Source organism: Mytilus californianus, unplaced genomic scaffold (genome assembly GCF_021869535.1).
Source record: "Mytilus californianus isolate M0D057914Y unplaced genomic scaffold, xbMytCali1.0.p SCAF_5, whole genome shotgun sequence".
NCBI lineage: Eukaryota > Metazoa > Mollusca > Bivalvia > Mytilida > Mytilidae > Mytilus > Mytilus californianus.
The window spans coordinates 121,710,890-121,726,328 of NW_026262701.1; the positions used below are offsets into that span (position 1 = coordinate 121,710,890).

General features: G+C 33.6%; 1 protein-coding gene across 4 annotated transcripts in view; it reads right to left on the reverse strand.

The window, feature by feature from the left end:
- Positions 1-15,439, reverse strand: part of LOC127700935 (synaptogenesis protein syg-2-like) — a 114,277-nt gene that overhangs the window by 21,374 nt on the left and 77,464 nt on the right. For all 4 annotated transcript variants that reach the window (XM_052204668.1, XM_052204665.1, XM_052204666.1 and 1 more), the window contains exons 8-15: positions 13,734-13,859; positions 13,150-13,317; positions 10,844-11,149; positions 7,653-7,922; positions 5,150-5,431; positions 3,955-4,073; positions 1,184-1,559; positions 263-361 (exon numbers count right to left, since the gene is read on the reverse strand). In XM_052204668.1, the coding sequence (XP_052060628.1) occupies positions 263-361; positions 1,184-1,559; positions 3,955-4,073; positions 5,150-5,431; positions 7,653-7,922; positions 10,844-11,149; positions 13,150-13,317; positions 13,734-13,859 (1,746 nt within the window). The remainder of the gene's footprint in view (positions 1-262; positions 362-1,183; positions 1,560-3,954; positions 4,074-5,149; positions 5,432-7,652; positions 7,923-10,843; positions 11,150-13,149; positions 13,318-13,733; positions 13,860-15,439) is intronic.

The following is a 15,439-nucleotide window of genomic DNA, read 5'->3' on the forward strand; positions in this document are numbered from 1 at the left end:
GAATGCAAGATATCAACAATAATTTTGCCCAGTCACATACATTGAAATTTTTTTTTATTCATTCTGATATTTCTACAAACTTGCACAACATGTAATGACGTACAGTAGGATCGTTTCTAGTGTGGAAGAAATAACTATCATGGTCCAGAGAATCTATACAATTATTGACTTTTATTGGTGCAGAAAACATGGGAAAAGCCTTAACATAAGTAGTCTTTGGTATGATTGTACAATTGACCTTGCTTTTATGACGAGTACTTACACAAAGTCTTGGCTTTTATAGGTACAGGAGAAGATGATGCTGGTCCATGATCATTCTTGGCCTTTACTACAATTGTGTATTCTGTAGCTCTTTCTAAACCTGAAAATAGTCCAGCATGTTTATAAAGACTAGTGCTTAATTAATAAAATAGTCCAGCATGTTTAGAAAGACTTGTTCTAAAATAAATAAAAAGTTACTTGCTGCCCACAGATTGATTATCAAATAAACTTTTCCTTGCTGATCTTTGATTGAAAATTAATTACTTTTTTTACTGACCCCAGATTGAATTTTGGATAAACTCTTCCTTGCTGACCTTTGATTGACCATAAATTAACTTTTCTTTGCTGACCACAGAGATTGAATATCAAATAAACTTTTCCTTGCTGAACTTTGATTGAATATTCATTAACTTTTCTTTGCTGACCTCAGCTAAGGCTCGAGATAAGATTTCAATATAATGACCCAGCACATGTCAAAATTTCCAACAAATCTATGGCTTGCATGAATAATTTCATAAATAAGCTCTTCTTTGCTGACCTTGGATTCAGTATAAATAAATTTTTGATTGCTTATCTCTGATTGAATATAAATAAACATTTGATTGCTTACCTCTGATTGTATATAAATAAACTTTTGATTGCTTACCTCTGATTGTATATAAATAAACATTTGATTGCTTACCTCTGATTGTATATAAATAAACATTTGATTGCTTACCTCTGATTGAATATAAATAAACATTTGATTGCTTACATCTGATTGTATATAAATAAATTTTTGATTGCTTACCTCTGATTGAATATAAATAAGCATTTGATTGCTTACCTCTGATTGTATATAAATAAACTTTTGCTTACCTCTGTTTGTATATAAATAAACTTTTGCTTACCTCTGATTGAATATAAATAAACTTTTGCTTACCTCTGATTGAATAGATAGTACCATCCTCCTCTTTAAGCTCTATAGTTGTCTTAGTATTCATGTTAGATTTACGTATTATGACTATAAATGTCTGTGTTAGTCCTCCATTAAATCCTGGTTTCCATGCGACTGTTATACTGTCGTGTGTAGAGTTGATGAACTTTAAGTCATATGGAGCATCAGGAATACTGGTTCCATCAACATTTATTGTAAACATGTCCGTTACTGTCATATTTTTATTGGCCACTTCACATATGTAACTTCCATAGTTATCTTTCTGAACATTCACTATCTTAAGTTCTCCTTGATAGAGGTTACCTTCTAGAAATTTACTGTAAACTTGAAACTGGCCTCCATTAGAAATTTCTTTATTGTCCTGTAACATATCAGGATTCAGTTTATATTATTATTCTATTTATAAACTTAAAATTATGTTCAGAATTTATTTGAAATAAACAAAGTAATACTTAAGATGATTTTAAATACAAGGTCTTAAACAGTGTTTGCAGCTATGCTGACTCCTGTATGTTTGCTTTTAACATATTTTATTTGCATAAACACAAATTAGATAAGACACAAGTCAAACAGACTTATCAAGTCTTCTCCATGTTTGTAGTGTTTTCATGAAATAAAAGTTCCTTCAAAATAGAAGTTCCATATGGAAGAAATATTAAATAAATAGCACATAGCTGGGAGGATGATAGAGCAGATTGTTTCCCCGAGAATTTAAAACATTGTCAACTGAGGCAAAGCCAAGGTTGACAATGTATTGTCGAGGGGTAACAATCTGCTCTATCACCCTCTCAGATATGTGTTATTGAATTTATTATACTGAATGTTCTGTTATTACTGTTGATTAAATTTCAAATTCAAAGTAATAAACTATGTCGTCTTGTACATAACTATCATCCGTATTTATTAAAGCGCACACTGTCTCCGTGAAGGGTAATAGAGTATTTGCCATGGGATAGAGTGAAGTATAATAATATGTAATATTATTTCAACTGAAACAAATAGTACAGAATTTGTTCCTTACAGAATAAAGGGTGGATACTATTTGTTCCAACAGGAACATATACTATGGCTTTGTTTATAACAGAGTTTCCAGGGGAAGTTCTGTTAGGCAGAACAAACATATGTTGGCAAAGGTGCTGACCCCTCTGTGTTTGTATTGGCGCTGACCCCTCTGTGTTTGTATTGGCGCTGACCCCTCTGTGTTTGTAGTGGTGCTGACCCCTCTGTGTTTGTAGTCGTACTGACCCCTTTGTGTTTGGAGTCGTACTGAACCCTTTGTGTTTGTAGCGGTGCTGATCCCCTTTTGTTTGCAGCAATGCTGACCCCCCATGTGTTTGCAACAATGCTGTGCCTTTTGTGTTTGAGACGATGCTTGTCCCTTCGTTTTTGTAGTGGTTCTGACCCCTTTGTATTTGCATTGATGCTTGCTATTTTGAGTTTGCAGTAGTGATGACTCCTTTTTGTCGAGCCTTCGACTTTTGTCGAAAAAGCGAGACATAGCGATCCTACATTCCGTCGTCGTCGGTGTCCACAAATATTCACTCTGTGGTTAAAGTTTTTGAAATTTTAATAACTTTCTTAAACTATCCTGGATTTTACCAAACTTGGACAGAAGCTTGTTTATGATCATAAGATAATATTCAAAAGTAAATTTTGTAAAAAAAAAAATCCCTTTTTTCCGTATTTTACTTATAAATGGACTTAGTTTTTCTGTCAGGAAACATTACATTCACTCTGTGGTTAAAGTTTTTCAAATTTTAATAACTTTCTTTAACTATCCTGGATTTCTACCAAACTTGGAAAGAAGCTTGTTTATGATCATAAGATAGTATCCAGAAGTAAATTTTGTAAAAAAAAATTCCATTTTTTCTGTATTTGACTTATAAATGGACTTAGTTTTTCTGCCAGTTAACATTACATTCACTCTGTGGTTAAAGTTTTTAAAATTTTAACAACTTTCTTAAATTATCCTGGATTTGTACCAAACTTGGACAGAAGCTTGTTTATGATTAAAAGCTAGTATCTAGAAGGAAATTTTGTTAAAATTTTGTTCCATTTTTTTCGTATTTTACTTATAAATGGACTTAGTTTTTCTTCCAGTTAACATTACATACAGTCTGCAGTTTAAGTTTTTAAAACATTTATTAGATTCATAAACTATCCTGGATTTTTACCAAACTTGGACAGAAGCTACTTACAATCAAAACTTAGTATAGAGAGGAATATTTTTATTAATTTTTTTCCTCATTTTTGTTGAGCCTGCGATTAACAGCAAAAGTAGGCAAGACAGTGGGTTCCGTGGAACCCTTACAAATTTTTTGTTTGTAGTGATGCTTTTCCCTTTGTTTTTGTAGTGGTGAAGACCCCTTTGTGTTTGAAGTGATGCTTGTCCCCTCGTTTTTGTAGTGGTGAAGACCCCTTTGTGTTTGAAGTGATGCTTGTCCCCTCGTTTTTGTAGTGGTGAAGACCCCTTTGTGTTTGAAGTGATGCTTGTCCCCTCGTTTTTGTAGTGGTGAAGATCCCTTTGTGTTTGAAGTGATGCTTGTCCCTACGTTTTTGTAGTGGTGAAGACCCCTTTGTGTTTGCAGTGATGCTTGTCCCTTTGGTTTTGTAGTGGTAAAGACCCCTTTGTGTTTGCAGTGATGCTTGTCCCTTTGTGTTTGTAGTGGTGAAGACCCCTTTGTGTTTGCAGTGATGCTTGTCCCTTAGGTTTTGTAGTGGCGAAGACCCCTTTGTGTTATCAGCAGTTTTCTGACCTTTTTCCATTTGAAATGGACTTCTGGTGATCCCTCAGCTTTACACATCAATTCAATTGTGTCTCCTTGATCCCCTGCTGCCTTAGCATACTGTGGTGACTTATTTATCTTAGGATCAACTGAAATAGAAAGAATAATTGTGAGATCCCTTGAGTCTTAGCATTCTGTGGTGACCCATCTATCTTAGGGTCAACTGAAATAGAGGGATTAATTATGAGATCCCTTGAGCCTTAGCATTCTGTGGCAACCTATCCATCTTAGGGTCAACTTAAATAGAGAGAATAATTGTGAGATTCCTTGAGCCTTAGCATTCTGTGGTGACCCATTTATCTACGGTCAACTGAAATAGGAAGAATAATTGTGAGATCCCTTGAGCCTTAGCATACTGTGGTGACTTATTTATCTTAGGGTCAACTGAAATAGAAAGAATAATTGTGAGATCCCTTGAGCCTTATCATTCTGTGGTGACCAATCTATCTTAGGGTCAACTTAAAAAGAAAGAATAATTATGAGATCCCTTGAGCCTAATTATCATTCTGTGGTGACCAATCTATCTTAGGGTCAACTTAAATAGAAAGAATAATTGTGAGATCCCTTGAGCCTTAGCATTCTGTGGTGACCCATCTATCTAAGGGTCAACTTAAATAGAAAGAATAATTGTGAGATCCCTTGAGCCTTATCATTCTGTGGTGACCAATCTATCTTAGGGTCAACTTAAATAGAAAGAATAAGTGTGAGATCCCTTGAGCCTTATCATTCTGTGGTGACCAATCTATCTTAGGGTCAACTTAAATAGAAAGAATAATTGTGAGATCCCTTGAGCCTAATTATCATTCTGTGGTGACCAATCTATCTTAGGGTCAACTTAAATAGAAAGAATAATTGTGAGATTCCTCGAGCCTTAGCATTCTGTGGTGACCCATTTATCTTAGGATCAACTGAAATAGAAAGAACAATTGTGAGATCCTTGAGCCTTAGCATTCTGTGGTGACCCATCTATCTTAGGGTCAACTTAAATAGAGAGAATGGCTATCATTATCATTGATCCCTTGCTGTCTCACCATACTCTGGAAAAAGTTATTTTTACATAATTGCATTTCTTAGTACAATATTTTGTTGTTGTCAGAAGAATATTCATCGTATATCATTTCTTTCTAGATAATCATTGGTACTGATTATTTCTCTGTAAACTTACAAACAACAATAAGTTTGGCCTCTTTGGTTGATGGAGAACCAATTCTGTTGTCTGCTGTGCATGTAAACATCCCAGAATCCTCTTTGGCTAGCTCAGTTACTGTCAGGTAACTTTTACCAGAGGAGTCATATGTCTGCTTAGTCTTAGTCATGTCAAAACCTTGTCTAGACCATGTGATCATGTTAGGGACCAATGGATTGGCAGCAGCTTCACATTCAAAATAAGCTATTCCACCAATACCTTTACTTACTTCTTCTGTAATAGTGCTAATAGAGGCAGGATCTGAAAACAAAATGACAACTTATAGGTTCAAGATCACACCTTATAACAAATAAAGGGAGGTAAATATTAATATTGACCAGGATCTGAAAATAAAATGACAACTTATAGGTTCAAGATCACACCTTATAACAAATAAAGGGAGGTAAATATTAATATTGACCAGGATCTGAAAATAAAATGACAACTTATAGGTTCAAGATCACACCTTATAACAAATAAAGGGAGGTAAATATTAATATTGACCAGGATCTGAAAATAAAATGACAACTTATAGGTTCAAGATCACACCTTATAACAAATAAAGGGAGGTAAATATTAATATTGACCAGGATCTGAAAATAAAATGACAACTTATAGGTTCAAGATCACACCTTATCACAAGTTATTTGAAGGGAGATAAACACTGATACAGACATCTATCTATTGTTCAAAATTTATGTTGATCTCTAAATCTTTTGGCTATTTGTGTTGTGGGGTTGTCGTCCTATTGTTATATATCCCACAACTTGCTTTAAGCATGATGTTTACCTTTTATGTCTGTTTGTTTTATTCACGCATCGTTGTCAATATAATGGAATTTGATTCGACTGTCATACAAGTGAGAGGTTTAGCGCTATAAAACCAGGTTCAATCCACCATTTTCTACATAAGAAAATGCCTGTACCAAGTCAGGAATATGACAGTTGTTGTCCATTCGTTTGATATGTTTGTGCTTTTGATTTTGCCATTTGATTAGGGACTTTCCGTTTTGAATTTTCCTCGGAGTTCAGTATTTTTGTGATTTAACTTTTGACTACATATAGACAGTGTCCTTGGTAGAAAGCCTGTATATATTTATATATAATATATAAAGTATAAGTAAATTTAATCTTCTATACATGTCTACAATTCTCTTTTTATCTGGAACTGATCTGTTTATATGCTATATATCATTTGTTTGTTGGTATTTTCATGATTATGGCTGCCAATTATTATTATGGTAATGTCTGTATTGAAGGCATCTGCAGATTAAAATGTTAATAATTTTAGTACAACTTCTGTTTGAATTTTGACATTTTGAATTTTCATTTATATCAATATCTAATGCTCAAGATGGAGCTATTTACATGAATATTACATAATAGTCAAGGGCTCATGCTGCTGGGGACCAGGGCAAAGAAGTTGCTTCTCTGTATGTTACTTTGCAAAGACGATATTTAGTTGCCAAGGAGTTCAAACAGTACCTAAGGTCATTAGTTATTTTCTTGTGCGTCATGGCTGTTTACTTACATGTAACATTAATAGTAAAGTTATGATATGTTGCCCCTTGAGTGTCATGGCTGTTTACTTACATGTAACATTAATAGTAAAGTTATGATATGTTGCCCCTTCAATGTCATGTCTGTTTACTTACATGTAACATTAATAGTAAAGTTATGATATGTTGCCCCTTGTGCACCATGGCTGTTTACTTACATGTAACATTAATAGTAAAGTTATGATATGTTGCCCCTTGAGTGTCATGTCTGTTTACTTACATGTAACATTAATAGTAAAGTTATGATATGTTGCTCCTTGAGTGTCATGTCTGTTTACTTACATGTAACATTAATAGTAAAGTTATGATATGTTGCCCCTTGAGTGTCATGTCTGTTTACTTACATGTAACATTAATACTAAAGTTATGATATGTTGCCCCTTGTGTGTCATGTCTGTTTACTTACATGTAACATTAATAGTAAAGTTATGATATGTTGCCCCTTGAGTGTCATGTCTGTTTACTTACATGTAACATTAATAGTAAATTTATGATATGTTGCCCCTTGAGTGTCATGGCTGTTTACTTACATATAACATTAATAGTAAAGTTATAGTAAAGTTATTATATGTTGCCCCTTGTGTGTCATGGCTGTTTACTTACATGTAACAATAATAGTAAAGTTATAGTAAAGTTATTATATGTTGCCCCTTGTGTGTCATGGCTGTTTACTTACATGTAACATTAATAGTAAAGTTATGATATGTTGCCCCTTGAGTGTCTTGGGTGTTTACTTACATGTAACATTAAAAGTAAAGTTATGATATGTTGCCCCTTGTGTGTCATGGCTGTTTACTTACATGTAACATTAATAGTAAAGTTATGATATGTTGCCCCTTGAGTGTCATGGCTGTTTACTTACATGTAACATTAATAGTAAAGTTATGATATATTGACCCTTGAGTGTCGTGGCTGTTTACTTACATGTAACATTAATAGTAAAGTTATGATATGTTGCCCCTTGAGTGTTTTTTGACTTTAGTGAGAAGGAACCAGAGTCACTTCTATCAATACTTGACAGTTCCAGTATCCCATTACTGATGTCAACAGCTGAGGAAGAAGCCTCAATACCATCCTTGTATAAACTGTAAGTAATGTCAATTGGATTTCCCAAGGCTGTCATGTTCAAGGTTGCACTCTGTCCTTCTACTATTTCTATGTGATGGGTAGCATAGGCATTAAATACTGGTTTAACTGTAAATATTAAAAAATAGGTATGAAATAATGATTTAACTATGTATATAAAGCATGGGTATAAAATTAGAGGTATTGTCAGCACAGCTCACAAACTAAAATAATTGAGAGAAAAACAAAGTTGGAGATGCACAATTGCATTATTTAGTGAAGATTCTCAGAAAATTTCATCTAATTCTGATTATGGATCTTGGAGAAGTGAATATAAATGTGAACTGTAGTTGGTACATGATTTGATAAAAAAAATAACCAAACAACGGAAATGGGAGGTGCACAATATCATTATATTGCTAAGATTGTGAGATAGTTTCAAAATATTATAGACAAAAAGTTATCACCAGTCCCGTAGTCAGCACTTTGAAAAACTAAGGTTTTTATACCCCTGCATATTGATTGACTTTATTTATAAAGAAAATAAATGGGGAATGTGTCTATGGGACACAGATGATGCCCCCGCTTGCATATCATATAAATTTATAAAGGGACATAACTGAAGAATGGTAAAAGTGATGCTACCCAAATTTGTACTTGATCTGAGTTTTGTGGTAATAAGTATTATGTATAAGTTTCATAACATTTGGTTGAGGCAAACTTAAGTTAGAGAACAGAAACGAAAAATTCAGCAATTTTTCCATTTATAAAGGGACATAACTCTAGAACAGAAAAGGTGGCACCACCAAAATTCAAACATGATCTGTATTTTGTGTTAATAAGCATTGTGTATAAGTTTCATTACATTTGGTTGAGGCTAACTTAAGTTAAAGAACAGAAACCACAAATTCAGCAATTTTTCCATTTGTAAAGGGGCATAACTCTAGAACGGTTAAAGTGACACCACCAAAATTCAAACTTGATCTGTGTTTTGTGGTAATAAGCATTGTGTATAAGTTTCATAACATTTGGTTGAGGCAAACTAAAGTTAGAGAACGGAAACGAAACATTCAGCAATTTTTCCATTTGTAAAGGGGCATAACTCTAGAACGGTTAAAGTGACACCACCAAAATTCATACTTGATCTGTGTTTTGTGGTAATAAGCATTTTGTATAAGTTTCATAACATTTGGTTGAGGCAAACTAAAGTTAGAGAACGGAAACCAACTTTGGGAAGTTTGTACATAAGAACGGACAAGGGTAAAACTTAATGCCCCCTCCGCTAAGAATTTTAGGTTTTAAATATTCTTCAGCTTTATATTTGATTTGACCTTCTAACTGTTTTGATTCAAGTGTCTTTAGTGAGTCTTATCTCTGGTATCCTTGATGAGTTTTAACTGTAAGTAAACAGCAAGAAAGGTACAGACTGTATGTATCATTATGATTTACAGTTACAGCCATCTTGAATAACAGATTTGAAAGTTATCATATCATAGATCAGGATCAGATTCATTTATATATACAAAAGTAGGATTGATGGTGATATTTGTATAGCCTTTGTGTAAACTTTATGTCCAATTCATAAAAAGCTTTTGCAAAGTCAGGAATCACAGACATTGACCTCTAAACTATAATAATCAATTACTGTATTCAGTACAATCTGTGTGAATCAAAGACATTGACTTCTAGACTATAATAATCAATGACTGTATTCAGTACAATCTGTGTGAATCACAGACTTTGACTTCTAAACTATAATAATCAATGAATGTATTCAGTACAATCTGTGTGAATCACAGACATTGACCTCTAAACTATAATAATCAATGACTGTATTCAGTACAATCTGTGTGAATCAGATATTGACTTCTCGACTATAATAATCAATGACTGTATTCAGTACAATCTGTGAGAATCACAGACATTGACTTCTAGACTATAATCAGGGATGATTCCAGGTGTTTTCAAATGGGTCCCTTGACTATCATATTGGGAATTTTCATCCCAATTGGGAATTTTTTAAACGTAAAATCTAAGACGATATAACATTATTTTCCTGTAAAAACGGAAAATGTATATCAAGTTTCACCTGTACACTGCTGTAAGAAGTTAAAACATTTGGAATAATCCTGGACAGGGTACTGGTTATGATATATATGATTACCAGATGGCTTGACAGTTATTGGATTGAGACCAGGGAAGTTGTTACATGAAAATCATTGCACATGATGCACTATCTTTTGTAGGTTTGCATCTTAGCTATGGTAACCTAGGCCTTTTACATGCATAACAGCTAACATAAACCACTGAACAAAATCATCCATTGGGTATTTTTGTCAACAACAGGTCATCTTTATAAATTTACATTGATTCAAATGGATTTCAAATTGAACTGGCCAATTGTGGAATTCAGAAAAGCAATGTACAAAAGTTTAAGTACTTAATTGCATGATAAGATAATTTTGTGGTTTTTGCTGGCTGTTTAATATGTAGAAGGTTGCCATATTTTTTCTTTAGGTGTAACCCTAAGAAACAGGAAATTAAAGCATTGAACCATTGTATATAAATATTATTTAGATCATCTTTACAACTTTTGAAACGGTTCCATCACAAAATCACTGACCGAGGTTGACTGCATCTGACCATCCTTTGTCAAGAACCAGATTTTTTGTGAACTAACATTTAACACTGTGTGTAAAAGCATCTGACCATCCTTTGTCCAGAACCAGATTTTTATGAACTTACATTTATCACTGAGGGTGACAGCATATGGCCATCCTTTGCCCAGAACCAGATTTTTGTGAACTTACAGTTAACATTGAGTGTGACAGCATCTGACCATACTTTATCAAGAACCAGATTTTTATGAACATACATTTAACATTAAGTGTAATCAAGAACCAGATTTTTATGAACTTACAGTTAACATTGAGTGTAACAGCATCTGACCATACTTTATCAAGAACCAGATTTTTGTGAACTTACATTAAATATTGAGTGTGACTGCATCTGACCATCCTTTGTCAAGAACCAGATTTTTGTGAACTTACATTTAACATTGAGTGTGACAGCATCTGACCATCCTTTGTCCAGAACCAGATTTTTAGCTTCACAGAAAAAGGCAGCTCCATGATCATCATATGAAGGACTAGCTATCTCTAGAATATTAGTTGTTGTATATCCACCATGTTCTGAAGGAGTATTCCCCTGGTTAGTACCTCTCATCCTTGTACCACTCTTTACCCATATAATGGAAGCTGCAGGGTTACTTGGTCCAGAGATACATGTCAGGCGTAAAACTTGGCCAGATTTTGGTTCAGGTGGTGAAAACGTGATATTAACTGACATGGGTGGAACTGCAATAACAATTAACATTTATACAGTATTCTACTCTGTCATAGGTGGAACTGCAATAACAATTAACATTTATACAGTATTTTACTCTGTCATAGGTGGAACTGCAATAACAATTAACATTTATACAGTATTGTACTCCGTCACAAGGGGAAACTGCAATAACAATATACTTTAATGTAATCATTTTATAAGAGTTAGGTTTCAAAATAATTATATTCAATGTTTTTTTTTAAAGGAAAATTGTCTACAGAATTTTTACAGGACAATGAGAAAGGTGAATCGGACTTGGAGCTGAATGATGTAGCATTCTTAAGGATCAATAGACAAAATTTACGAATGTGAACAAAAGTATATAAATATATAAATAAGATGTGGTATGGGTGCCAATGAGACAACTCTCCATCCAAGTCACAATGTGTAAAAAGTTAACAATTATAGGTCAAAGTACAGCCTTAAACAAGGAGCCTTGGCTCACACCGAACAGCAAGCTATAAAGGGCCCCAAAATGACTAGTGTAAAACAATTCAAACAGGAAAACCAACGGTCTGATCTATATAAAAAACGAGAAACGAGAAACACTTATGAACCACACCAACAAACGACAACCACTGAACAACAATGAGTATAAACTCTCTTGACAAAATTGTAATTTATTATAAATTTAGTTACATGTACCGGGGTATACACTTTTTCAGGAGAGTAATTATATCTCTTATTTCTTATGACTAATTTCTTGTTTCACTGATACATTTATAAATACAGTCAAACCTGTATTAAGCAGTCACAAATGGGAAGTATCAAAAGTGACCACTCAAGTGAGGTGACCTTTTAAATGAGGTTCCGAAAAAAAATTCACATCACATGTGGTCGGGATAAAAGCAAATTGTTTTAGTGTTTTCAAGCGGTAGAGTTATCGTTCATGCAAGCAGACAAATTAAAAATGGCAGATTCCAGCGCTCTAAATTTGAAGTTAACATTCGAAATAGTCAATATTTGGGGAGAAATAAGTCGATGATACGGTTTTCAATGGAAACTGAAAGGAGTGGAACACTAAAAATACACAAAATTCACCTCCTATTGTGCAACCTCAGTTATAAATGGGCTCTGACTGTCATTTTTACCTGAATACTGAAAACATATATTTTTCGTCATAACTATATTTTGGTTGTTAAAAATATGAACATCATTTTAATGACCTTTGTTAAAAGTTGAAATGAGGATTTCGTGTGAAAATTAGGTGACCCTTGACCGCATTAGACAGGTGACCGCTGAAGTAAGTTAAATTATATTGAGAAAACAATTTGGAGGGTCTGAAAGTGACTATTAGAGGCAGGTGACTGCTGAAATGACCGTGAAGGCAGGTTTGACTGTATTAAAATAAGGAGATGTAGGACGATTGTCATTAAGATAATGATCCTACAGAGACCAAAGTACAAAGAATGTCTGTTTTAATATAAATTATACAAGAGGCTGTCAGATTGACAGCAAACTGGATTTTCCTGCATGAAAATGATATTTGCAAATCTGGACCCCCAAACACGATCAAGTAAAAAAATAAATGAATTTTTATAGGGTTCAGAAATGGAAAAGCCAAAATCAATCTAAGTATCACTTTTTGCTACTTAAAGGTCACAACTCAACAACGATATAAGCTAAAATCATGAAAATTGAACTTGACCTTCATTTAGTTACAGAAAACAACATATCTAAATTTGAAAAGATTTCGTAAAAGCGTTTTCAAGTTGTTGCACGGACAACGCTCTAAGTATCACTTTTCACTACTTAAAGGTCTACAACTCAACAATGAAAATGTGAAAATCAAACTTGACCATCATTTAGTCACAGGAAACAACATATATACATTTGAAAAGATTTTGTGTCAAACCGTTTTCAAGTTATCGAACAGATACTTTGGCAGCCGCCTGCCCGCCGTATATCACCAAATTAATAACCGATATTTTTCTTTGTAAATCTGATTAAAAATGAGTCAATGACTTACAATATACAGTAACAGTCACTTTTCTTTCCAAAGGAACAGATGTAGCTTCATTTGATGCTGTACATTTAATTTCTGCTTGGTTATCTGAAGGTTTTGGAACATATATCAAATCTGATGTCACCACATTGCCTACATTCACCTGAGGTTCAGAGGTCAATTCCTCACTACCTGAAAAGGAGAGCAAACATATCTTTAAACCAGAACCATTCTCTTTAAATTTATTTTAAATAAAAATGATTTCATTATGGCAGTTGGATTTTATTTAATACTTTAATAATGATAATAATAGATCAGAGACATAGTTGTTTTTTATTTATAGACCTTTGAATCACTTCAGGGTGGCAGGTGGATTTTATTTTACATACCTTTGAATCACTTCAGGGTGGCAGATGGATTTTATTTTACATACCTTTGAACCACTTCAGGGTGGCAGGTGGATTTTATTTTACATATCTTTGAACCACTTCAGGGTGGCAGGTGGATTTTATTTTACATATCTTTGAATCACTTCAGGGTGGCAGGTGGATTTTATTTTACATATCTTTGAACCACTTCAGGGTGGCCGGTTGATTTATTTTATATACCTTTGAACCACTTTAGAGTGGCAGTTGGATTTCCACCACTGGAAACACACTTCAGACTTTTGGCAGAGCCTGCTGCAACATAATCATTGGGGTTATAACCCTCTATAGCAGGTCTTCCTGGGGGGTCTACAATATAAATCAATTTTACAATGCTATACCTTTGAATCTAATTTGTCCTTAATGGTCAAAGTTATTTACTAATTTATTATAGTAATAGTCAATGGTGATACTATAGCTTAATAGTGGGTTTAATGTAACAGTCAATGGTTATTCTATAACAGCTTGACACTTCGTTTATTGTAACAGTCAATGGTTACTTTATAGCAGCTTGACATTAGGTTTAAAGTAACAGTCAATGGTTATTCTATAACAGCTTGACACTTGGTTTAAGGTAAGTCAATAGTTATTTTATAGCAGTATGACACTTGGTTTAATGTAACAGTCAATAGTTATTATATAGCAGTATGACACTTTGTTTAATGTCAGAGTCAATGGTTATTCTATATCAGCTTGACAATTGGTTTAATGTAACAGTCAATGGTTATTCTATACTAGCTTGACACTAGGTTTAATGTAAAAGTCAATGGTTATTCTATGCTAGCTTGACACTTGGTTTAATGTAACAGTCAATGGTTATTCTAAACTAGCTTGACACTTGGTTTTATGTCAGAGTCAATGGTTATTCTATATCAGCTTGACAATTGGTTTAATGCAACAGTCAATGGTTATTCTATACTAGCTTGACATTAGGTTAAATGTAACAGTCAATGGTTATTCTATACTAGCTTGACACTTGGTTTAATGTAATAGTCAATGGTTATTTTATACTAGCTTGACACTTGGATTAATGTAATAGTCAATGGTTATTCTATAGCAGCTTGACACTTGGTTAAATGTAACAGTCAATGGTTATTCTATACTAGCTTGACACTTGGTTTAATGTAACAGTCAATGGTTATTTTATACTAGCTTGACAATTGGTTTAATGTAATAGTCAATGGTTATTCTATACTAGCTTGACACTTGGTTTAATGTAATAGTCAATGGTTATTCTATACTAGCTTGACACTTGGTTTAATGTAATAGTCAATGGTTATTTTATACTAGCTTGACACTTGGATTAATGTAATAGTCAATGGTTATTCTATAGCAGCTTGACACTTGGTTAAATGTAACAGTCAATGGTTATTCATACTAGCTTGACACTTGGATTAATGTAATAGTCAATGGTTATTCTATAACAGCTTGACACTTGGTTAAATGAAAAAGTCAATGGTTATTCTATACTAGCTTGACACTAGGTTTTATGTAAAAGTCAATGGTTATTCTATGCTAGCTTGACACTTGGTTTAATGTAACAGTCAATGGTTATTCTATACTAGCTTGACACTTGGTTTTATGTCAGAGTCAATGGTTATTCTATATCAGCTTGACAATTGGTTTAATGCAACAGTCAATGGTTATTCTATACTAGCTCGACATTAGGTTAAATGTAACAGTCAATGGTTATTCTATACTAGCTTGACACTTGGTTTAATGCAATAGTCAATGGTTATTTTATACTAGCTTGACACTTGGATTAATGTTATAGTCAATGGTTATTCTATAACAGCTTGACACTTGGTTAAATGTAACAGTCAATGGTTATTCTATACTAGCTTGACACTTGGTTTAATGTAACAGTCAATGGTTATTTTATACTAGCT